We start from the raw sequence: 24,803 nt of genomic DNA, 5'->3' as shown, positions 1-24,803 counted from the left end.
CTCTCTCGCCTTGACAGACGGGAACAAGTGACAACGAACGGGTGCTCCCTTCGACGCCTTCGCGCGAACGTACATTCTCGAAGGACCTCGTCGTTCTTTTAATTTGATTCCCCGGGGCGAAGTGTCATCGACGAATTTCAACTTCCTTCCATGAACAGAATAATAAGACGCTTCGGGTGTTCTCGACGAGTCGACGACAGGTGTGAAAACCAGTGACAGTTTGTTTCTCGATCCTTCGCCATTCTTCTCGAACGTTCATCGTCGATGGTTTGAGTAGGATCGAGGGAAAGCTCCCCGCGAGTAGGCTCCTTTGAGGAGGATCTCGTTGTGGCGAGAAACTGCCTAAAAGTTTGATTAATCGAACTGTGCACGTCGAACCGTACATCGCGAAGACTAGCGCGCTCCGAATAGTAACTGTGGTTCGTTTTACGCGAGAGTCGATTTCTGCTTGTGTCCTTGGTGTTACTCGATTCAAGACGTTGAAGACATTAGGGAACACTCGTACAGAGATACGTAAAGGTGAACGAGTGCTCGAGCGCGGGAGGATTTGTGGAGGGTAAGAGACTGGGGGTTGCGCGGCGGCGCGGGGGAGGCGTGTAGAGCGAAGCCAGGTACACCGTCAGTGTTTGATCCGTCGCGATTCGGACAACACGTATCGCGCGTCGTGCAGCTGGCGAGTGTGATTGGAGGCGGTGAAGCTCGATCTTTGCTTCGCTGGTACGGTGCACGAGTACGGTACGTGTTTACGTACTTCGTCGAGGATCGCGTGCGCCGTTGGCTTCGTGCTCGATAGTCGTCGACGTTACGCATTTAACCGTTGGTGTAAGAAAACTTCCTGTATACCCGTGGTTATCCGTTGCGGGCATCAGTGTCGACGCTTTGGATCGACGACGACGATCGCCGCGGTTCGTCCGCCCATCGCGATGATTCGCATCCGCGATCGACGTCGTGAGTGAACGACCCTGGATTGTCCGCTGGAAACTCTCTCGGGCTTTGACCGTTTTGTGACTTCGATGACTCTAATCGTGATCGCTCTCCGCGGGAAACTGATACGAGAGACGGCACACGAGTGGGAAATCGAACATTCTGTGGGGCGAGGGTGAAGGAGACGCGGAAATACGTCTTGGAATCGTGTATCCGATATCAGAGCCGATCGAACTAGATTAGGAGCCGACAACAGACCGCCCGCAACCGGGCGGACGAAGATCGCTACCATCATGGACTGGTGGCTGAGAGGACGGGTTATATACGCCTATCTGCTATGGGTCGTCTTCAAGGTGGCTGCTGCAGGCGGATTTTTCGGTGAGTAACGTTTGAGTACTGAAACATTTCGAGCGATTTTACGTTCTGCTTCGGAGAATCGTTGAGTGTCGATTTGAAACGTGTAGGAAGAATTCGGGAGAGTATTGGCGTTAGACGACTAATTTAATTTAGAATCTGTATTCATGCACTCGTACCAAATTAGTATAGACCGTTGTGCCTGCCGCGTCGCTCGAGATACGCGAACTTCGTGCTCCTCCTGGGTCCCATTGACTCCGAAGGCACGTTTACGCCTCGCTTGAAAAGTTTTTGTTGTCAATTTAGACCCAACTCTAGGCATTTTAAATGAAGCGTATATCGTGGCACGTCTTTGCTACGACGTGCGCTGGAATGTTCTCGCGCGACATGCCAGCGTAAAAGAAGTTACGTTTACAGCTGACCGAGTTATTTCTTTATACATATGTACGTGTAACAAAGCAATCTGATTATCGTACCAACTCGTTACGCCATCGTTTACATCGTTTCATTACGGATCGAGTGCTTGGTACGCGATAACTAATCGTTTGTGACAGGATATTCAGAAAAAGTTTAATTAAAAGCTGCATATTTGCAGTACTTATAATCGTCATGCTTTTTGAGTTTCTCTAGTCGATTATTTCGATAATTATTCGCTTCCAGTTTCTTGGATACAAACAGTCAGAAAGAGAAATGTGTACCTTTTCAAAGGGGTGGTTTCTTCCCCTGAATCCTTGTACTCTTCTTCGATTCTTTAGTTAGTCAAACTCCACCATTATCACTCACCTTAAGCTTTTACCCAAATATTAAATATCGATCCTTTCTTGATATACTATGATGTAATTGAGTTCGAAGTACTATGGTTTCCAATATTCCAGAAAATGATGAGAAAGGACTTTCAAAGAAAAATCCCCAAGAAATAGATCTTTCTTCTCCAGAGTATCGTAGTTCTTGCTCCAAAATAATATCTATCGGGGCTGAATTCTTGACAGACTGTAGCCCAAGGCTGACACCATTCTGCGCCCAGCAGTTTTCAAATGATTGTTACGCGTACCAAGTATACGTTGGCTTTTCAACGATGACGTTCCCTTACACGGGCGAAAGGGATCCGACCGCGTGCTAATCCCTCATTGCTCGACGCGCTGTTGCGGATAGGAGATTGTATTATGTTACGTATACTTTGTGCCCTTGTACCGAGCTGCGGTCTATTGTAAACACCGTGTTTTTCCAGTCCCGCGGGAAAATCGCGGTGTTTGCGGTCGAGCGACGTTTCCGTGACACGGTTTCTCGCGGATCGTCGAGCAGCCAGGATTTTTAATTACTCGTCGCGAGCATACCTTTGCCCTCTACGGAGGGACTAGGCTTTTCCGGGGAAACTAATTTCAATCTGAACGAAACGCTGCGTTTGTCGAGGTCTCTGCTTGCAGGTGGCCAATGTGGGAAGAAATTTTAGGTAGGACAGTGAGATCACAACAGGTGGGAGCGAGGGTGTGGACGACCATGAAAAACCTTGATATGAATCAATAAGAAAGTTTCATCGCATTCATATGACTGTAAGAAAAATAGTTTTCACTGTTTACTATTCATCTCTTAACTCCAAAAAATATACAAGTTCTCTTACACTCTTACACTAAAAACCTAGGTCGAAACGAAAAGCGTTATTCTCGAACAGCGATCATTCTCTGGGTTATTTAACGACAGCACAGCGTCGTCGTCTTCGATTGACTGAAACTCGAAGTCTGTTCCCGGAGAATTACTCCGATCGAAAAGCGAGCGATGAAAGTTCATCAACAATGCTTCACCGAATTTTTCCCGGTCACGCTCGCCGTTCTGGAGAAGCGTCGCTTCTCACAGCAGACAAGAGAAGACGTTGCATGAAACGCAATACTGGAATTACTTTAACCTTTCGATCGGTGTGTTCCGAGGGAACAAAAGGGCAGTCCGTTGGTTGACGACTGCGAAAATGCATGTACGCGGTGCCATCTGGTAAATCGAACACGTGGCAGGTTTTTTTTATCGATTACTTCCGGAACATTCTTTACTTCGCGAAACAGGAGCGTCGTATTGCGCGTATAATTCACTGTTAGCGGTGGCGCCGACTGTATATAAGGGAGCTAGACCGCAAACGTAAATAAAAGCCGCCTTTTGTCGAAACGTGAAAACGTGCTCGAGAACACCCCTTCCGCGGGATTTAGAGTTATTTTCGTCGCGCGACATTTTTCCACGGTTTTCGAAAGGTAATGGACCGAGTTACGGAGCACAATATGGGCAATTCCTCAAAGCCGCTCGATGCCCGCGATGAACGGACGATTAAACTGTTGTTTCGCCCTCCAATTCGAAATTTTCGTTTGCCCCATGTAATCAACTGTTTATCATGCATATATTTTCAGTCGATATATTATGATTACATTGGAATATAATTCGATTTGCAGTTTATATGGTCATTTCGACAATTTTATTCATCTTTATTATAGGAAATTTATATTTTTATTGTAATTACTTCGATGATATAGATTGTAATATTTTTGTGATATATTCCTCTCCATGTTCAAGAAAATTTGAACAGAATATTTTTCTATTATCGAAGAAGACGGAAGACCACCTCATGATCGTAACGTCTATGATGAAGATGAATCGAATGCTTGGAATGACATTATCGATTTCGTATATACCCATCCCTCAGTTTTCGTCTATTCTTCACATTATAAATTATTTATGAGTACCATTTTCTGCGTATAATATCCTTCATTCTCTCTAATAATGCAAATCCACTTGGTAACAACTATTTTACATTACATCCCCCCACGTTATATTCTACCGTTTAATACAGTACCTCTGTTGCATTAAATTCCGAAACAAAGTAAATTAGTATTTTTCTCCTATAATTATCAGCAATCATAATTATATACTCTTCATCCTCGAATTGCTTCTATAAACATATCCACCAACGACGTCTAAGCACCCCCGTCGGTGAGAAATTTATCTCTGTTACATTAAATTTCCAAACAATACAAATCAGTATTTTTCTCCTGTAATTACCAGCAATCATAATTATATACTCTTCATCCTCGAATTGCTTCTATAAACATATCCACCAACGACGTCTGCAAGCACCCACGTCGGTCAGATTTCCAGACGGTTGGGTCGCTCTACGAATTAGCGGGCGGTAATAAAGTTTGCAGCATGTCGTCCCGGACAAAACTATTGAAATTGTTGGCAAAGTGGGGGAGAGGTGAGGGCTACCACGTCGAATCCCGGACGCGATAATCTATTATCACGCGGGCCACGTGCATGCTTGCACCTCGCAGAGTGGGCAGCTTTTAGCGCGGGGCCAAACTGGCGCTTAACTTTTCGCGAGCCCCGTCACGTTCACCTGATTGCGCATATTTGTCAATCCGTAGCCGTTCGCGGTGCGCGGCCCGCGAGATCATATTACCGCCGAGTTAATCGCCAGCTTACCGCTCGAAATTAATTAGTAACCGCGGTAAACCGCGTTTCGTATGCTTCTAAATGCTTGTTGCCGGATTCGAGGGACGATACACCGCAACATTGGCCGTGGCTATCTCCGCCTATCATTGACGCATGACGAACGGGTGTATGAGGAATGGAGAAAATATTTCACCCCTGTTTTACCGAACGGGGATCAAACGGGGAATTTTCATGTTTCAATCAACGTAATTTTTATTTATTTGCTTGTCAATATAAAAATATTCCGTTCCAGAGATGGAACGTAATTAATTAAAATTATATGGCGTATGAACGTTCGAATTCGTCGGTTGAAAAGTTTTGTTTACTCTTTAGGAGGCTTCGCAATTTTTATATTTGCGTGAATACTGCGGTGTCGCCCATACTGTGATTGAAAATCGTGGGAGGAACGTCGAGAGAACGTTGTACTATTTAAGGGTGGCCTGATCGCAGGGTTTCGAATCCTGAGCTCAATATAAATTCGAGTTTCTTGTGATGAAGAATAGTCAATACTCAAAGTAAAATATCAATGTCATATTAATTTATAATTTCCCAAGTAAAGACACAGGACACCACTTTGTTTAATATTGCTTCTGATGATATAAATTTCTATAGATTTGGAGAACAGAATTTGTCTCCAGACTTTAAATGAGAGAATAGACGCGTAAATGCTTATTAACTCCGTGAGAGTTCCTCAAAGCGGAATTTTGAGCCTCGACGGGCCGATTTCTAGTTAGCAAGAAGAAGAAGTTAGCCGGGCGCGAGATTTAAAAGTATGTTTCGATTAAAATACAATTAAGCTGGGATTCATAGCGAGAAAAATTAAATTAACATAAATTAGCATCGAGAATCCAGCACGCGCAACGGCCGTCCGCTTGTTAAATTCTATGAAAGCTGGAGACACGGAAGTAATGCAGCGTCTACAATTAATAAGCGTAATACTGCACTTGTTTGTTTTTTTGTTTGTTTCACGCAACTAGAGATCTGAGAGGTGGTTTGTGCTGAGAGGGGCTAAGGACTTGATCTTGTTTATCATCCCGTTTATCTGGCAACAAGAATAATTCGCATGAGCATACTCATGTATATTCTGTATATGTTTTCGTTTCATGTTCAGATCTCCTTCAGTAGATTCATCGTTAAACAAACAGACTTTTAGAGTGAAAATGTTAAGGGCTTCAGGATACTAGATAATAAAATTCTTACCTAGATTAAAAATCGAAGAAACAAACGAAAAAAAAGAGAACATTTATCCATCACTCGTTACATAAAACATTAGAAAATGAATCGTGGACTGAAATATTTCATAACGAACAAATAAAAATTTCACCGTTCGATGGAATAAGCGTCACGTATAAATCCCAACGCGTTTGGTTTTATTTGTTATCCATTATTCCAATAAATTATCGCCATTCGCTGCTTGTAGTCGTCGAGCATATATTTGAATTAAAACGTTTTCCATCTCGATGTGTGTCTTCTTCGTTATACGTATCGTACAATTAATAAAAATAGATTCAATCTATAATAACGATAATCGAATGTACATCATCCGTAAAAGAAAAACGGTAAATGTAAGTGTATCAGTTGTGTAACACACACGCGTACAGTAGAGTACCCGCTTCAATCAGTTTCATCCATTTTTAAACACGCTCCAGAATCTCAATCGACAGATTTAGATTATTTAACTACGTACCTATGTTATATTGATAATAATTCCGAGACACTTGGATGGTTATATTCATTAAACGTTTTAGTATCGACTTCAGGGTTAGCGACGCGAGTGGATGGTCCCTGTACCCGCGGTGTGTCGCGATTTCTCTCGTTTTGTTCATGAATAAAGAATTTTCAATTTGCACGAGAAGGGAATTGCGGAACTCTGGCGGTGGCCGCATATTCTACGCTATAATAAAAGTATGAATAGCGAAGGGAGGCCCGCGGAAAGCGAAGTTCGATGAAGAAATCGCGGCGCAAACCGTGCCGAATCGATAACCAGTGCGTTCTTCTTCCGACGCATTAATCTTCCGTGCGCGGGTCGTTTCGGTCAGGTAAATCGGGTTATTAAAATGCAGTAACTTTTCGCCACGTCGCCGGGCGAAACGTTTGTACAGATAGGCCGTGACCAATCGACGATCGAAACCATCGATGGTGTAATATTCGCGAATCTACGAAATCATTATCGCGTTCCCGCGTCATCGTGCATCGCTGGCTGAGCTTACCGAGTGTCACGGAACAATTCCTCCATCATGCTCGATTTCACTCGTTCCACGAGAGCCGCGATAGCCTCAAACGTTAAGTAAAATTCATATTGAATTATTTTAAACTATTGTGACATTCATTTTGAATAATTACAGGCTATAAATAATGTCCATTTCCATTAACGAGGTTGACAATTTCTTGTCGAATTCCTGTGAATATTAAAATTAATAGGAACGAGCTAATTGTCATTCTATCCCTCTGCGATTTGTTGTTTAATCTATATTCCTATAATTTCCCCATGAATCAACATTCACCATAATTATTTTCTACAGATGTCATGACACTTTACATCGCGAGTTTCAATGAATTAATTTGTCAATTTATTCGTCCGTGATAAATTGAAGTATCGTTTCACTCGTTAAATGAAGTCGTTAATTAATACGTCTCCGAGTTCATGACACCGAGCGGGTTGACCTGAACCGTCGACGTTCGAGGAACGTGATTAACCTACGAATTCGATGCCGTTGATCGAACATCGATGGCGGACAAACTATTTTCAATACCGTTCGGTACTTCCAGCGAGGTGGATGCTCGTTTCCCGTCAGACACTGTTTTCCGTTTTAACGGGTGGGGAAAAAAATGCCTTCACGTGCTGGAAATACGTCTCCGTCGCGAGGAGATCGCGACTCGGAATAGAAAACGTGCTCGAGAGTCGGACAGAGTACACATTTAAATCCGGCAATCGATGCGAGCGTCATTCGAGGAGCTGCGCATCGGTTCGTTTTGTTCTCCGGCTTACCCTGGGGAATAAAGGAAACCGGGCTGTAAGTATACACGGACGTTGCGTTCAAAGAGAAATTCGCTGTGCATACGAGGCACTCTGAAATGTTATCAACGCTCCAACGACGAAAAATGCCTCGTTTCTGCTGGACGATTGTTTCATGCTGTAGAACAGTGTCTCTCAATTTTTGTTATTTTTTTAGGTAGCTTCGAAAGATTTTCAAGGAAGCTTTTAGTACTAGTTCTACGATGAAAAGTGGTCATTTTCAAATATTATAGTCTCGTTCGTTTTCCAAAAACTTGAATTTTCAAAATCACGAAGTATTGCTTCTCATTTTACACTTTCTATCTTTTGACTGATATATCAGTGCCGCCAAGCTATTCTTTACAGTTATCTTATTGGTTCCTTAAGAGTTTCGAGCTCGAATACCGACGTTCAACGTGATTTATCGGAGATTAACGAGTAATTCATACATCCCGATATTACTCGTTACGTTCTGGTCACATTAGCCCATCGCTACTGGAAGGGATACTAATCATTATTGCATATGTCATCGAAGCGGATAGAGAAGGACATTGACCTGTTCGGCTGGTCTAGACATCCGATGATTATTTAACATGTAAAGTGTTTCGCGTTAATATATTCCCCGTCGAGACGATTTTATCAAAATTTTCGCGAAGGATTTACTAATTTTTACGTAATTCATTTCATTTTTATTGAGAGATGGTAAAATTTCAAAATATTAATATTCAGGTGTCTCGGTCTCGTGTCAATTAAACTTCAGATTTCGTGGATGTAGAACGTGGATAGGCAATTTGCTAATAGGTCTAAACCGAGGGAGATGTATATTTGATCGCAGGTACTTCGAAAGCCAACTCAATATTTTAACTCTTTCAACCCTTCTTGTAAACTCTTCTCAAGATCTAAAATTTAAAAGTGGTTTGCGTAACTAAGAATAGCTCTTTTCTTCTTATTGCAAAATTTTTCACGAATATTAGAACCAAACCAGAATTTCGTTTACAAAGATTAAATAATCACGATAAAAATATTATATCCCATGGAAGTTACAGCAGCTCGAAGTCTTCATGCTTCGGCGTACAGGTTTCTTCTCCCTATAAGAATGTTCGCGTGGGAAGAAATCCTGTTACTCCTCCGATTTCGTGTGTGGGAAGAAACTATGTAGCAGCTTCGATTTTACATCCAGCGAGCAAATGAAGTGCGGTTCCCCGATCAGGTTCGCGTTCGGTTCGTTCGCCTTTCATAGCAACTCGTTGCCAGCCTTAAGGTGGTGTTTCGTCGATCGTTTCGCGAATTCCTTTCCGTTAACAGAAACTGAACGAGCGTATAATCTCCCCGGAACGGGAAACGAGGCAACACGGTGTTGCCAGAGAATCGTGAAAACGTTAACCCTCATTTTCGAGATTCATCGCGTCTCATTTTTCAGAGCAATGCCTTCGAAGTAACTGGATTTCAACGCGAAACAGTCGCTTATTGCCACTATTATCGACGTAAACAACGCGAACAAAAACTCAGATGGTCGCGTCTTCGATACTCCGCACATAATAGCGACGAAACATCCATCTATCGTCCATGGAATGGACTCCGAGCACTTACGACGAGAGGAGGCTCCTTCAGCCCTCCTCTTTCAGATTGTAGGATGACGCTGATATGAGAACGCTTTTAGTTAACAACACGAGTCAATGTCAGATCATTTCTGCAATCGATAATAAAACATAGTCAAGGAAAGAAAATAGGGATCCTTGAAATTGTTCTAAGCTTTCAGGCTCTCTACGTTTCTTACCAGTACTCTTACGTTTATTTACTTTACTATGGTTTCATCTTCACCTAGTGTAACAAATTCCGAAGTTTGAAGCGTCGATGACCGGGTCAGCGACGAAATTAGATCCCTTTTCATCAACGGAGCGAGGATAATTGACGCACGCTCGTGTTTTCGCCCCTTGCAAACAGTTTGCTTAGGGTCGAAAAGGCTCGCGTGGCTCGACATAAATACACGATACGTCTTTATCGTGGAAATGGTCGAGTCGCCGGGGGTGCATTTAACGTCACGAAGGAGGAGAATACGCGCCCAATGACGGGTCTCGTTCAGCCGGCTGTACAACCGCGCACGAGCGCGGCTGTTAATCATCCCAAAGGTCCTCGCGGGCAGAAATGTAACTGGTTCCGCTCGAGAGATACCTCGTTAACGCGCTTCTAATGTCGTTTTAATTATTCGTCACCTACTTCTTTTCTGCGGAACGTCGAAAGGCTGAATTTCGTCATGGGCTGAATTCAAGCCACGTTCAAACAGATCTCAATTAAGACGGACGGTTGGCCGGATTCATGGAATATCTGGAACGCTTGTCGAATGTGTCGCGTGTAATACGAAAGGAGGGCCGAAATGGGGTGTTGGAAACGGAACGTATCGAGAGGGCGTGTGTCACGTATGCCACGAAAGGTTGGAGAAGTATTTCGAGTTGCAAATCTGGCTCAAGTGGCTACGACTCTAACGATCCTGAATACCGAACCATTGTCGAACGTCGAGGACTCGTGATATCTACCTTAATCGTGTCCCCGATCCAGAAAGTTGCTGCAGAAATACACGTTACCATCGAAAATTTCCTATTACGAGCCGAGGATAAAATTTTATTGTGAATAGATACGCAAGGTACATCGTAATACGAGAGTCCCCTTCGGAGGGTGAGGAGGGGGTGGTGGCTTAGGGATACAGAGAACAACGCCAAGAGTTTAGACGTATGTACTGCTTTCCATTTTTATCGAATAGTCCAGTGGTACGCTGTTGTCCGACTTCATAAAAACAGTTAAACATGTCGCAGATATGGACATTATATTAGATCGTCCCAAAAATTCATGCTACTTACTCTTCTGTTACTCAAATTGATATGTGAAGCATATCCTTAGGTGTTATAAAGAAAGATAATCTTTCATTATACCGTCACTGTAAAATTTCTAGTTTTTTTTGTTAAGGCGATACTTGTATCAGCTATCGATTCGATTAAACTTAGACTCTGAAAAATCAACCAGCCCCGCGTTGATATAGCGAGGAATGCCAGAAAACGAAGGCTTATTGATAAAGTAGGGAGGAATGCTCGGAATATTCCAGTATCTTCTAAAGTCAAATTCGAAGTAACTTCTTTTCGATGTTATATGTATATATACTTATCCGAAAGCTCATGTAGTTTTCGGAAACAGTGCTGGGAGTATTGGGGCGTGAGATCGCGGAGCCTTTCTCCGCATATTCCCTGATGCTTGCAGTGCCATCAAATCTTTTCTCTTTTAGTCGAATCTCCTAATTTTTGGGAACAGGGAAAAGTCTCTCGGAGCTAGATCCCGTGAATATGGAGGATGGGGAAGTGCAGGAATTTCTTCCTCCAAAAAAATTCACGAATCTTGAGAGCAAAGAGTTCGGGTATTTTCTTTCAAATGTTTGTTTTTCAGACCCATTAGAACATCGCGAAAAAAGTGGTGGATCGAGTCTTGAATATCAAAGAAAACAATTGTTATTGTTTTGATTTTCAAACACTATCCTTGGTTCAGGTGAATTTACTCCCTTCTACCATGACGACCCATAAATCCACGTTTATATCATCAGTAATAATGCAATTTGTGAAGTTTGGTTCGTTTGTAGCCCCCTTATTAAAGCTCAATATAGACTACTTGAAGATGGCTCTTTTGTTCGTTACCGAGCAATCTCGACGCAAACTTGATTGCAACGCTCCAAGATTATTAGTTAAAATTTACTGACACGTTCCACGCTAAATATCAATTTCCCTTAGTATTCTAACAGTTGAAGAACCCCTTGCGTCAATTATTCCTTGCACTTCCTCAACAATTTCATGATTGCGAGACGTGGAACGCTTCCCCGAACGTTCATCACCCTTCATTGACTCACCAACTCTTTCCAACACCTAACTCGCTTTTGTGTAATGTTTCCACGTGAACTGCTATCGAGCTTCCTCGGTATTTTCGTTAAAGCTCTTTCGGTCATTTGTGGGAAATCCATCGTATACCTTATTTAACGTAGTCTTATTAATTCTTCACCAGTGCTGCGATCTAAAGTGGCCAGGAATATTCAAAGGAAATTTTGTTCTCTAGAGACATTTAGATTGATCCAATCACTGATCGGAGATTCTCTACTATAATAATTCGCACTGGTCTCAGTGCCATGGACTTTTCAAGAATAAACACAGTGTTCGAAATTGTGTTCAGTAATTGAAGTTCTTTCTATCACGCCACTTGTCTTCCTTGAAAAATAGAACGTCGAATAGTGGCCGATCCAACCTTCTTGCGACCTAACGCCTCTTCGAGCACCGTTATATACGTCTTCGCGCCATTATTAACACTTGCAGCGGCAGAACTCTGGGTTTAATGAACACTTACCAGTGAATATCGCGCTGAGTGTAACGTCCTCGCGATTCGGTACGTACGAATGGGGTAAATGAACCGTGCAGGAAGAAAGGTCGCATTCCGGAGATAGCGGTACGCGCCCTTTGAATTAGACCTAAGGTATGCGCGTATAAGCGCGTGTAAACGTGCACCCACACATGTTTCCCATCTTATAGGGACTATGTATACGAAGAACGCGAACACCTGGGAACCATATGTAACGTTGCACTTGTACCAGGTACAAATTCGATGGTGCATGGCCGGTACCTATGCAAACACACGCGTGTATAGTCGGACGTAATTGCTTGGTAATGAAGAACTATCGTGGGTGGATTCGCTGAGATGTCAATGAAACGTATGATTCCGTTTTAAAGAAGAGGTTGATTTGGAATGTCGAAATCACTTGGAAGCGTTAACGACTCATTCACGAGGAGCCCTCGAGAGTTTCTCGATGAGACATCGATAGTTTGCGGACGTTTAGCGAGGAAACGAATGCGAATCGAAAGTGTCAGGAATCACCGGTATATAACCACGGTCGTTCGCGAACGGAATCGACTAAAACGAGCAACGAAGCTGTAATTACGTACGTACCCGCCCGATACTAGCGTTAATACCCACTTCTCACAGGCGTACGCACGCACACGTTGAACGTTAATAGGAACCAAACAGATCTCTGCAAGTGTCTAACACTGGTAAGTGCTTACCGAGAAAGCGGTGGCGTGACAGCTGGAATTGTAGGCAGTCGCAATCCGTGAAAGATTTGAGTTCTCAGCGCGTACATTGCGTAGAATGGCGTTCCATGTGGACAGAAACGATCCGTTTCCGCCGGAATTCCCGTCAAAAGCAATTATTGACATCTCCCGCACCGGAACACCGCCACTGTGTGATCTCCAAGCACTACGAACTGGATTCCGCACAGCGTCGCGGTGATTCTGATCAAACATCGAGAAACCTGTGATTAGTCCAATTAGATGTATTAGTAGTCGATGCAAGGTGGCGCTTATCTGATATTTACAAATAAACTCGGAATTATTTCGAAATTCTTAAATAAAGTATGCAACTCTCACTACCGATTTAGTCGCTAAATGCTGCTCTAAAATGAAACATAGTAAAAGATGTATGATCATTTTGTCCATAAACGGTTTTCTATTAGTTAGCGTCAATTTATGTCTTAGTTAAATATCAACGCTAAATGTATCGAATTAATTGCATACGAGAGTTCGCCAATATTGCGTTCATATTAAATTATCTGTTCCTTTTAGATGCAGTATTAGTATCTATTAATTTAGCCGACAAATTCAACGTTTCGCGAAATAGTAACGACATACGTAAATAAATAGATAGAAAATATTCGCTACTATTTTCCGTTACTCAACGAATTGAAAATAATTTGTCCGGTTATGTCAAAATGTAAACACATTAAAAACAGACGCAAGTCGCGCGAAAAGAATTCCGCAAGCTTGAGCCTGACGTTTGCGGTGGAGCGTAGCCTTCTTCGACGGCGTCGCTTTCGGATTAAAGAATAGATTATTCCTCGCCGTCGGCGGCGTTCTATTTTCAAAGCCCTCGAAAGTCACGAAGTCGAGAAGATTACTCGAAACGTCGCCCGTCAAACATTTGTCCAACGTAATGGCGTATCGCGAGCAAACGTGACATCGAGCCAGCTAAATCCACCGAAAATATATCATAGAGCCATAACTCACCCTCGATCACACCGAAAGGATCCGTATCGACGTTGTTCGCATCCTCGTCCCTATTCGCAAGGAGAGAAAAGCTTCCTGGAACGCGGATGCATCGATCCTGAACAGGGATCTACTCCGGGATAGCTGGAGGAAGTATGCTGAAGCATGGAAGGGAGGACGGCTCGAGAGGGCTCCAGAAAGACAAAGAAACAGAGCAGGTTTAGGTCAGTCATCAATGACGTTCTCGAGGATATAATGATTAAGGCAACGTTGGATACCTCGTGTACCATGATACTTTACTACCAGAAGTAAGGAGTTCGTTACCTGCAAACTTTTGATCTTTAATAAAGACATACACTTAGGTATTATTTCAAAGTTCATCGAAAAGTTAAAGGTCAAGAAGATTTCCACGATCAGGTTATATCGTAACATTTTACTAAAATAGAACTCTAATATCTCATCCAACTACCAGTAATTTATTAGAATACCAAACTGTTCCAGTGGAATATATCTTACCCTCTTCTCGAAAACAAATCTAAAACATTTCCCCCTACGCGAGCCAGAATACGAGGAAACCCCTTTGCGGAGCCCGCGGTGCCATCGTTAAGTAGAATGTGAACAGTGTGTCAGCCGTGCCAGCGCTACTGTCACACAGAGAGAAAGAGATGGGTAGAGGAGTCGGGCCAGTCATCAGTATCGTCGAAATTGAATTTCTCGAGAGCGATTAGAGACGGCCGCGTATGTAGGGTAAAATGTGAGATGCGGTGGTTAACTGAGGGAACGAAGACAGAGGGTGTAGACTGTGGGGGAGGGACGAACAGAGTTCGTCGACGCGAGTCGGAGGAGGACGGAAACCGGGGGAGGACTTCGAAGCGTGAGTAACGAGACCGGGAGAAGTTGGAAAGCGAAAATACGCTTGGAGCGGGAAAAACAGTGCCGCGGTTGGGACCGTCGAGAATACCGGAAATGAGTTGGTAATGGTCGAAATATATCGAGGTTCGTGACAGCGAAGTATCGATTTGCGGTCATCCCGCATCGACGTGCTGTATGCATATTGATCCGCAGGCGGATCCGCGCGCGGTGTCACGCGTACGTTGAGCTTTTTACACAGACGCGCGTTGGTACTTCGGTTTCCGCGTATCCTCGGCTGTGCATGTTGATCGCGTTTACATGCACAACCCCTCGAACGCAACCTTTAGACGCTCCGCAGTCCCATTTGCACACGGGGAAATCGAATCGGAGCAACGAGTAGTATCGCCGCCGTCCATGTTCCTATTGTGATCCCATTGTGATCATTTGATCAATAGACGCCAGCTCCCTCCGCGTCGTTTTACAAGGCGCACCTGCAATCGACAGAACACGATATCGTTCCCGATCTTCCCATCCATCCGGGTATATTTTTTTCGTTCCACTGGTGCGGGACACGGGGCGTAACGATACGTTTTAACTGGGGATAAATTAAGCAGGAAGGGAGATGTTCCAAAGCGAACGGGATACGATGGTAGACGCGGAAGAAGAAAATGGAACGTTTTTGTGGGAGGTCTGTTGGAAACAGTAGGATTGATTTAGAATTTGCTTTCAAAGTTACATTCGCTTTAACATGATGTTTATATTGTTTGTTTTCCTCATTTTTAACGTAACGTCACCCTCGGACAAAAAGATAGAAGATTACTACGAGTCGATTGTAGGCTAAAGTGTTAAACGAGTATACCTAAAAGAACACCCCTTACGTCCCATTCTTAAACACTAAACAAAAGATTGTTGCTACCAACATCCGCATAAATGATTCCGAACCAAAAAGTTCGCAGGAAACTTACCAAAATCCTCCTCGACTTCTTCGCATCCACGTCTAGCTGGATTCGCCAGCCAAGGAAACTTCGAACTTTCTTTCCCATGCATCCAATCCGCGGGATTGGTCGAATGAATCGTCGGTTCGGCGAAGATTGGTCGTGTTCGTCCGCGTATCATTTCACGCGGTCCACGTTACTTTCCTTATCGTGTTTGCCAAAAAGTTTCTTGGCTCCCTTCCCTGCCGATGATTTGCACAGTTTACGAACCTATGCGAGCGAGACGGCTAATTTGCATTCAGCGCGGCACTGTACTTGTCGAATTCCTATTAGCACCTACCAAGGAGGGTTACGCGCTTACGCGGGAAAACGCGCGCTCTCTAGTACGCGAATCCCCTTGCAATTTATGCGGGGGTGGCAACGAACACCGCCTATTACTGCGCGACACTCGCAGATATCGGTTAACGGAGTACAGCGGAGGCTCTATTGTCCACGCTAATAGAGAAACACGAGTGTGTTCCGATAAGAAAACTGTTGAATAACGATGCACTCTACCTGCAAAATTTTAGGTAACTTTGTTTTTAGCGACGAGGGTTAATAGAACCCATTAAGAATAAGTTAAATTTTGTACGTATAGAGAATATTAAAAAGATTCTGAGTACTTGAGGGTGAAGGAACCAAGAGATTCTCATTTCTTTATTAATTTAATTGCCATCTAGAAGCATGGGAGAATAATTTATTGCGTGGAAAGCTCACGATTCGCAGAAGACACCTCGTAATTTTATTTTAAATTCAACATCTATCAAGAAAATTTGATGTTACTCTTAATTAATGCTCGACCATTCCCCATGTTTTAATTAAATTCGAATAGTTCGATCGATTATAGCGTCGATCCATCGACGACAAATTTCACTCGAGCCTAACGAGCTGCGAAGAGACACGTCTGGTCGTTGCCGCGACTTTTTTGCGGCTCTCTCGAAGTCCTACTCGTCATTAATTTCGTTCGTTATTCGTTTAAACGTTCTCGCGCCGTTTCAGAAGTGATTCAGGAGGGGACAAAGCGCGAAATTGATGTACATTCCGCCACCGACAGTTGTTTCTGTAACATTTTATTCGCAACGACGCGGATCGTACAAATCATCTCTGGAGCTCGGAATTGGGACGCGTCCTTTCTGATTTACACGCGGCGCGTTCTCCCCTCGTTTTTTTTTTGTTCGCGCTGTCCGTGGAATGATCGTCGATTATTGGAAGTACATCGAAACGCTGCACTGGTTGGGCAACCGTGATTTTTTCGTGGTGGACATCGACTTTTACGAGCTGTACTTTGACTCGACTCGAAACGATTTTACTTGATTATTATTTCAAACGAAGACAGTTATTAAACATTGAACCGTTCCCTGTTGTTTTTAAGATTTATCGGGATCGAAACGCTTAAATCGCTTCTAACATCTTGCAGGGCCATTACCCTCGGAACCAATTAAACAGGATTTTTTATTTATTTTTCTAGATCAGGTGAAATTCGAATGGTAATAAAAACAGTAGTTTTGTTTAGCTAGCACCTGTAGTCGAGGCACCCTGCGTCGATTCGACCATGTTCTCTCGACAGAGCACTCGTATGATAACTCTGCAATTATTACGAGGGCCATTGTGGGTTACGCTGCAACGCGAAAGCAGTGCGCACTCCTAATGAGGAGGAACGATATCAGCCGTATTATTTATAGCGGAGAGGCCGTGCATCAACGCGTTTCCCCTTAAAAGCTGTAATTGAGCAGACCGCGGATGCTTGATCTTCGCTCGTGAATACAAACAGTGACGAGCTTCCTTCGCGCGACTCGCGATTATCGCGGTGACATGATTTACATCCACTACACTTCACCCGTTGCTTAATAAAATGATGAAGTGGGGTTGGAAAGCCAGATTAAGGACGCAGGCAACATCGTTATTTACGGATAGATCTAGTCGTTAAGAAAAATGATATAGAGGTACAAATGTGATGACTATTTTCCGTGATTTAAATTATTTGCATTCGCTGTTCAGGAAAACATGTTTTCTATTTCTTTTCTTCTTAATGTTTCCTAGTACACTTATTAACAAGCACTTACATAGTAGATTATAATAAGTATAGTTTCTTATAGGATACACAGTCAGTCCCATAAATATTCGTACCCTCTGTGTCTGTTAAACAAATTCATCTAAATTAAATAATGAATTCGATGTTTTCCAATAAATTTTTCATTGCGAGTATATAAACGTGTAGAATATATTTATGTACATATTTCTAATGAAACATTTATTCGTAAATATCGAACCTATTATTCAATTTAGACAAACTTCTCTAATAAACATACAGAGTACGAATATTTATGAGATTGACTGTAGTTTTCTATTTATTACTTTCCTCTGTCATGTTTCCACGAATTTCTCTTTGTCGCTGTCGTATAATACTAATGAAATGTGCAGCACACGTGTCTTGTCATATTTAAAAAAAAAAGTGACATTTCAGTAATACCGTGTCCGAGCTCGAATTGTTCGGCCCGAAAAGTTGGCTTAGCCCGCGGGTTCGTTCGGTCCGCCGATAACGCGATAAGAGATCGTAATTCCTGATCCGATTCTTTGGTTGTCAGTCTCCTTCGGCGAACGTGGCCCAAATAATTCTTTCATCCGAGTTTTCGCCGTGCAAAAAGCAGCACAGCGTTAAATCTGTAAACAGGTATTGCAGGTCCTGCGAGCCGAGCGAATGAATTGATACGTCGCGAGGCTGCAGGCGCGCAGCGAGTTCTCGAGCTACGACCACTGTTAGCGAAGACTTGGAAGCTTCGATAGGCCTTGAATAATTCGGCAACTTTGAATCGCTGACGCGTGCCTCAGCTACGAATAAAACAGGTTTACGTCGCAGAACAACGCCTCGATTCAAAAAATTAATCCGACTGAAGCTGATTTTAAATTTAGAGATTTATTTGTATACAATCGTACTTTTCCGTTAAAAGTGCACAGTTTCGATAGAGAGTCGCATTGAACGGGAAAGTTAATTTCAAGCGGGATCAGAATTACGTCGAAGTGACTAATCAGAATAAAATTCGAATAATTGGGTCATGAAGTGTCAGCAGAATAAGATAGTCTTTCCTAGAGTCTGAATGATTAAAACTGGTCGATTCCTTTAATGAATAAACTATCGATGTAACCGAATAGGTATTTTTGTTAACACGTGATACGATAGAAAAGAAAATAACGAGATAAACTTTTCGCCAACTATATTTGTATGGTCCTAGTACTCGTGGAATGACAATTTCATCACGTTTTATTACAATGTTAACGGAAATTGGTTATCGTTAGGTGTTTTGTTCCGCGAACGAACGAATAGCGATCGATCCTAACCGCGAATTGGAAAGTACAAAGTCACATAGGACAGCCTGCGGCAAGAGTTGCTGCGGGGGCGGCGACACGGCGTCGAAACGTTCCGTTTCCAACCCGTTGTCTAATCTTTCATGCAAAGTGCAGAGCCGGTGCGCGAGCGCGACGCTGGAAGCTTTCCGCAATCATAATGCCTCGAAATGGTCCTGTAACGCACGGTGCCGGATCCGCGACACCGAACAAGCTGTGGCCACAATGGAAACTTTGCCTATCGTGGACGCGGTATCGAGAGGCGGACGTGAAAAGCCCGCGCCGCGACGTCGTGCGAGACTTTCTGGCAGATTGCGAGCCACGGCGACGCGACGGGTCTGAAAGTACTCTGGGAAATCTTTGCTGTCTGGAAGCAGCGGGCGCAATCGTTACAATGTAATGCTATTTACGTCCTGTCGCGAGCCCCTGCGAACAATTAACTTTCCCGACTTCAATCAAGGCAGCTTATTTGTCTTGGGGGAATCCACGAATGCAAACGAAGTCAGCTGACTCGGCAATTGAAAATTTTATACTTCGCCGCCGCGGAGGGGAAGTTTACTCCCTAATGAATTTGTAGATGACGCTTCTTTCTTTGTATCGAGAGCCACTCTCGGAAACTCGTGAAACTTTGGAAAACTGAAGACCGGAATTGATATCTTCAGGAAGGACGGAAGGAAGACAGAGGGGAGGCTTTGTTTCGAAGTTTATTCTTCGAAGTTATTTGTGACGGGAATTGTGTAGGTGATTTGTTGGCAGTGGAGCATGTTAAGCAACAGCTGGGTAGCTATTGTTGAAAAAGTATTATAATTTACTCGTAAATTAAGCCTGTAAAAGCTTGGCGAACAAAATCTTTGAAGTGTTGCAAGGGCTTTCAAGTCTTCTGGAACATATTTTTTAAATTTTGTTCTGAATTTCCTTTATAGAAGTATCGTATAGAAGTTACGTTTCGCTAACTGCGGCGTTGTTTTTCATCGCGGCGCCGTTATTAATGGTTCTGTCAAAGATTCCGGCCAGCAGCCAATTATTTTATATCCGGGAAAAAATCATCAAAGATGGTCTTTACCGCTAACGAACGTTTAGCTTTCCTCCCATCTGCGACTATAATTACCGGAGGAGCTGTCCCGAAAGTGCTATTAGTTACCTCTTATCAAGCAAATTCCACGTGAGCCAAATCTTCGCGATAAATCAGATGGTTTTTTACGATCCTTTAAAACGATTCTGCCCTACGATCGACGAACGCGCTAATCGCGTCGTTTTTTCTCGGTTTCCTCTGAACACGAACGCGAGTTTTCGCGTTGTTCACGAAACGTTGTATATCATACGATACGAAGCATCGTATTGTTCACTCTCGAAGCGTATTTATCTTCCTCGCATTTAACTTCGTTCGCGCAATTATTGTATCGATGAAACAAATATTCAACATTTCCTTGTTTGCTTGACAAAATAAACCGTGAAATTCACGGTGCACCGTCCGTGACGAGTGGAACGAAAAAAAGAAGAGATTAGTCGTCGTCTAACGATATTCAGCCGGAGCGTGTTGATCGGTGTTACAATTTCCACGGGCGGAAAAACGTAGAGCAAGCTTAAATACTAACGAAGCGTTCTAAATTGATTTGATTACTTCCGCTGGCGCGAGTGATTTTAATCAGCGCCGGTCAATTTTTATGCCCGCCGGCGGAATATTTGAAGAAACGCAATTAATCGCGATAGGTAACGATTCATTTAGCCGCGCTGTGTACCCTGGATTTCTCGGCGATGGTCAGTGTCTACGGGATCGAATTGAATATTCGCGCGCGATATTGCAATTATTGCAGTTATTTAAATTACAAATGCGCCGTCCTCTCTCGTGACTTGTACCTACGTATTATACTTTATTGCACGATACCAGGGCAACCTATTTGCTCTTCGCGTCGGGAGAATTCAATATTTTTCACCGACCCCGTTAGTTTATCGAATTGTTATTTCATTCGCAGGAATCGAAAATATTTACCCAATCGCTGCTCGCGCATGCCCGCGCAATCAAGCTCCACGGCGCTAATTAATATCGATGGAACGCCCTCGATAATTAAACGCGTTCGTTAATCGTTCGCGCGCTGATACTTGTTACTCGCGCTCCCTGTTCCTGAAATCCTGGAGCTGATTAGGATTAGGTCGCGAAACAACCTTGTTTAAGGTATGTTTATCTTTCCTTATCTTTATTCGACGGATACAGGCGTTGCGTAAGTAAATCAAATTCAGTCTAACCATTAATAGTCGTGATGGACTTACAGCACTTTCAATTCATTCAATTAGTAATACAGTAAATCTAATAAATATTCGTACCCTCTATTGAAGAAATTTGACTAAATTAAATAATAGTTTTGATATTACCAAATGAATTTTTCATTATAAATATGTATACGAATAATCTTATACATGTATATGTTTATATACACGTCAACATATTTATACAAACATACACTTGGAAACATCAAACCTACCAAAAAAATTTGTTCAATAAACATAAAGAGTACGAACATTTATGGGACTGACGGTGTATTGTAATTAGAAACTTACAAATGTAAACACCAACGCCAGTCAACTACAAGTAGATAATTTGAGGTGGGTGTATTCCGATTCAGCGTTCAGAAATGAAAGAGCTTTTCACTTAATCTCTGGAGGCCCTCCAGTTGGCGAAGGTCCCTGAGTTGTAGCCCCTAAACCCCAACGCCTTAATCTGGCCTTGATTAGAATTCAACCTTCGCAGACTCGAAGGAACAAATTATCGTTTAAAACGAACGAATGACACACGATAAAATGTACGATCTAGTGTTTGGTTTTCAGTGTTATGAGTCGTGTTTTTTGGACGCTATGTTCGGCGAGGGTTGGGATTCTTTATGTGTCTATTCATATTCAGACTATTTTTCGGAAGCCTCAGTTAACGTGACATTTCGCTTTAGAAATGTTCTATTACAAATTCCACTCATGTATATGGAAATACAGAATCTATAACTAGAATATCCACTGTCGTCGAAAATAAGTTTCTCAGGATTCCTCTTGGAAGTTGACTTTACTCGTTAATGTTACAACGCGAAAAGCTAGTATTTCAAAATTTATATAATAATTCAATAATAGAACATTTCAATTCGTATGAAATGTTGGCATATATAGATTTTTATAGACCGGCTATTTCACACCTGGCTAATACTGTCTGAAAAAAGTGGAACGCATTCATGATGCATTTTCCAATGGACGTATAATAAATTCCCGATATCCGGAGGTTGGAGAAGCACGCGTTAGAGTATTTGAAGTAAAGTAAACGAATTTCACATCGAGGCTCAAAAGTAACGAATAATGACTCCGTTTTTTGCTGAGTTTACGAATGAGTCTATCAGCTCTGCATCGTGTTTAATCACAATGGCATCTAAACACTTTCTGCTTCCCACGTCGAATTCTTCGCGAAATGACCCTAACGTTCGTTCGAATCTCACAATTTCCACAATTTTCCCGCCTGAATCGGTCGAGTCACGGAGCCCACGGCCATTCTCTTTGCCGATACATCGGAACGAGTGGAAAATAACCGATAGTTCGTTAGAGAGACAGAGAGGTAGAGGGAGAGCGTAATCACTAATTGGTTTCAAGTCCTGCACTCGCGCGAGCTGCATTCCCCGCTCGGCAGCCACTTTCCGTTTGCGTGGGAAAAGCTCGAGCGCATTATAACTTTGCCACAGCCCGTTCAAGATCTCGTTCAGCCGTGCTCGTAACTCGCCTACTTCAATTTTATTCTATGTTACGACGTTAACTCGACGCCGCCCCCGTCACTGCGCTCGGCTTTCCTGTTGTTTGGTCCTAGAGTAGTCTAGACGCACATCGAGCGCAGCGCAATATTTCATATACGCCAGCCGCGGAATTACGACGATGTTCATTTTTGATGATATGGACGCATGAAAGCGAGGGAAAACGAGGGATAGTACCTTTGTTTTGCAGTATCAGTGCAACGTAGTTTAGAATTTGTCTAAATGAAGTTCTCAGAATTAATAGATAAATCCATAAGGTTTAAAACGTATACAGTCAATCCTACAAGTATTCATACCCTCTATGTCTATTGAAGAAATTTGACTAAATAAAATTTACACATGTATATATTCATAACGAAAAATTTATTTGAAAACATGATATTTATCATTTAATTTAGACAAACATACTTATGGGACTGACTCTATAGTGTTTTTTTGATAGGAGAATATTTTTCCCACATAAAAAAATTCCCCAAGTCAACCAGACTTTCTCCAGCACCTCACCAAACATTCGCTCGTCCTATTCGTATGCATCCTATCTCTCTAACGCGTTTCTGAAAATGTCCCAAGTAAAACGTAAATTCGGTTAATAGTCTCAGGGTACCGCGATAACGGCGAAGATGCTAGCAACTCGTTGAAACGCATAATAAAATTTCTTTAGGAGATACATGGCGCGAGCGACGCGGCTCGCGATGGATCTATTCGCCCAGTGGCACGCGATGTGACGTGACTCGCGGATGGACAAGAATTTTCTTGGTTCGTATCGGTTCCGACGGCTTATCTTTTACACCCATCGCGTCTCTCGGTTGTCGGGAGCATCGCGAAGGAACGCCGCGACCACAGGACGGCAAATAAATACCTTGTTTCTTTCGTGTCGATGCAATCGCGCGCGACGCTCTTAACGCCAACAGGCTGATCGTTAATCGCGGCGAACAATTGGCGGTGTGCAACGTTTCGCTGAAACTCTGGTGACATCCACTACCGCGACGATTAATAACCCGTACGGGGTGCGAACGTTTTTCATGAACTTCGCAACTATTTGCAATTTAAACGTTGCTTCGGGTGACCTGGATTTGTATCGCACGCTGCGGAATTCGCGACGAATTTCTCGTAAATACAGTGACTCGACCGAGTGATCGTGTGTTGCATGAGGATATTTTTATTGGTGTAGATAAGGGTGGTTGTGGAATTTTATACTCGAATGGTTAAGGAATCTGGATTACTCTATATGGAGAAAAGAATTAATATTCTTATACATTTCAAAATACTACGCTATGAAATGTGCTGTAAAAGTATAAAATGAATATAATTCCTCGAGAGTTTCTACCCCATTTCCACACTATTGGACAAACAAGTCGGTTAATTTTACCACGCGACAAACAACACATTTCTATTTGTAACAGCCACACACGCTGCAATATTTATCGTAAAACAGCCTCTCTTCCTTAAACCCACCAAATTCGAACGAGATAAAATCGAAATTCGCTCGCAGGTGTCCCGAACGAGCCCAGGATTGAAATTCAACAGAAGTCACCCCGGGATTAACCTCAACTGTTTCCCCGATAGTTGCCTCGTGCCCCCGGCAATGGTCCCCGGTGAATCTCTCGTAAACAGATCGCCGCAAAATTTACAAACTCCGACGGTTGTTGGTTCGACTCGCGGCCCCGCGTCGTCCGTAGCAATAAAATTTGCTAAAACACGGGTATAACATAATGCGAGCGCGCGTAACGCGGATGGTACCACCGGCCACGGAGGAACTCGGCGGCGATCCGGTTTTACGAGATCGTTAAATCTTCAAGAACCCGCGATTTGCCTATCGCTGGACGGAATCGGTGTGTTTCGTTCGAATCCTTGGGCAAGGACGATCGAGACTGAGGCTAGCTTTGCGTACCAATGGACGACACAGGGGGTGAGTGGCACGCGGGGGATGAGGAGGCGCATCGGCCTGGCCGCCAATTGCAATGCGGCCAGGTTCGTTCAATAAAAGTGACGTGTGCCTGTGTATCGTGCGTGAGAGAGAGAGAGAGAGAGAGAGAGAGAGAGAGAGAGAGAGAGAGAG

General features: G+C 43.1%; 1 protein-coding gene across 2 annotated transcripts in view; it reads left to right on the top strand.

The window, feature by feature from the left end:
- Positions 1 to 589: 589 nt before the first annotated feature.
- The window catches only part of LOC128887661 (tyrosine-protein phosphatase 99A-like), a 498,087-nt gene continuing 473,873 nt past the window's right edge, over positions 590 to 24,803 (top strand). For both annotated transcript variants that reach the window (XM_054143797.1, XM_054143795.1), the window contains exon 1: positions 590 to 1,302. In XM_054143797.1, the coding sequence (XP_053999772.1) occupies positions 1,218 to 1,302 (85 nt within the window). In that variant the 5' untranslated portion in view covers positions 590 to 1,217. The remainder of the gene's footprint in view (positions 1,303 to 24,803) is intronic.

The sequence above is a fragment of the Hylaeus anthracinus genome, unplaced genomic scaffold, assembly GCF_026225885.1.
Source record: "Hylaeus anthracinus isolate JK02 unplaced genomic scaffold, UHH_iyHylAnth1.0_haploid 11989, whole genome shotgun sequence".
NCBI lineage: Eukaryota > Metazoa > Arthropoda > Insecta > Hymenoptera > Colletidae > Hylaeus > Hylaeus anthracinus.
This window is presented reverse-complemented; position numbering and strand designations above follow the sequence as displayed.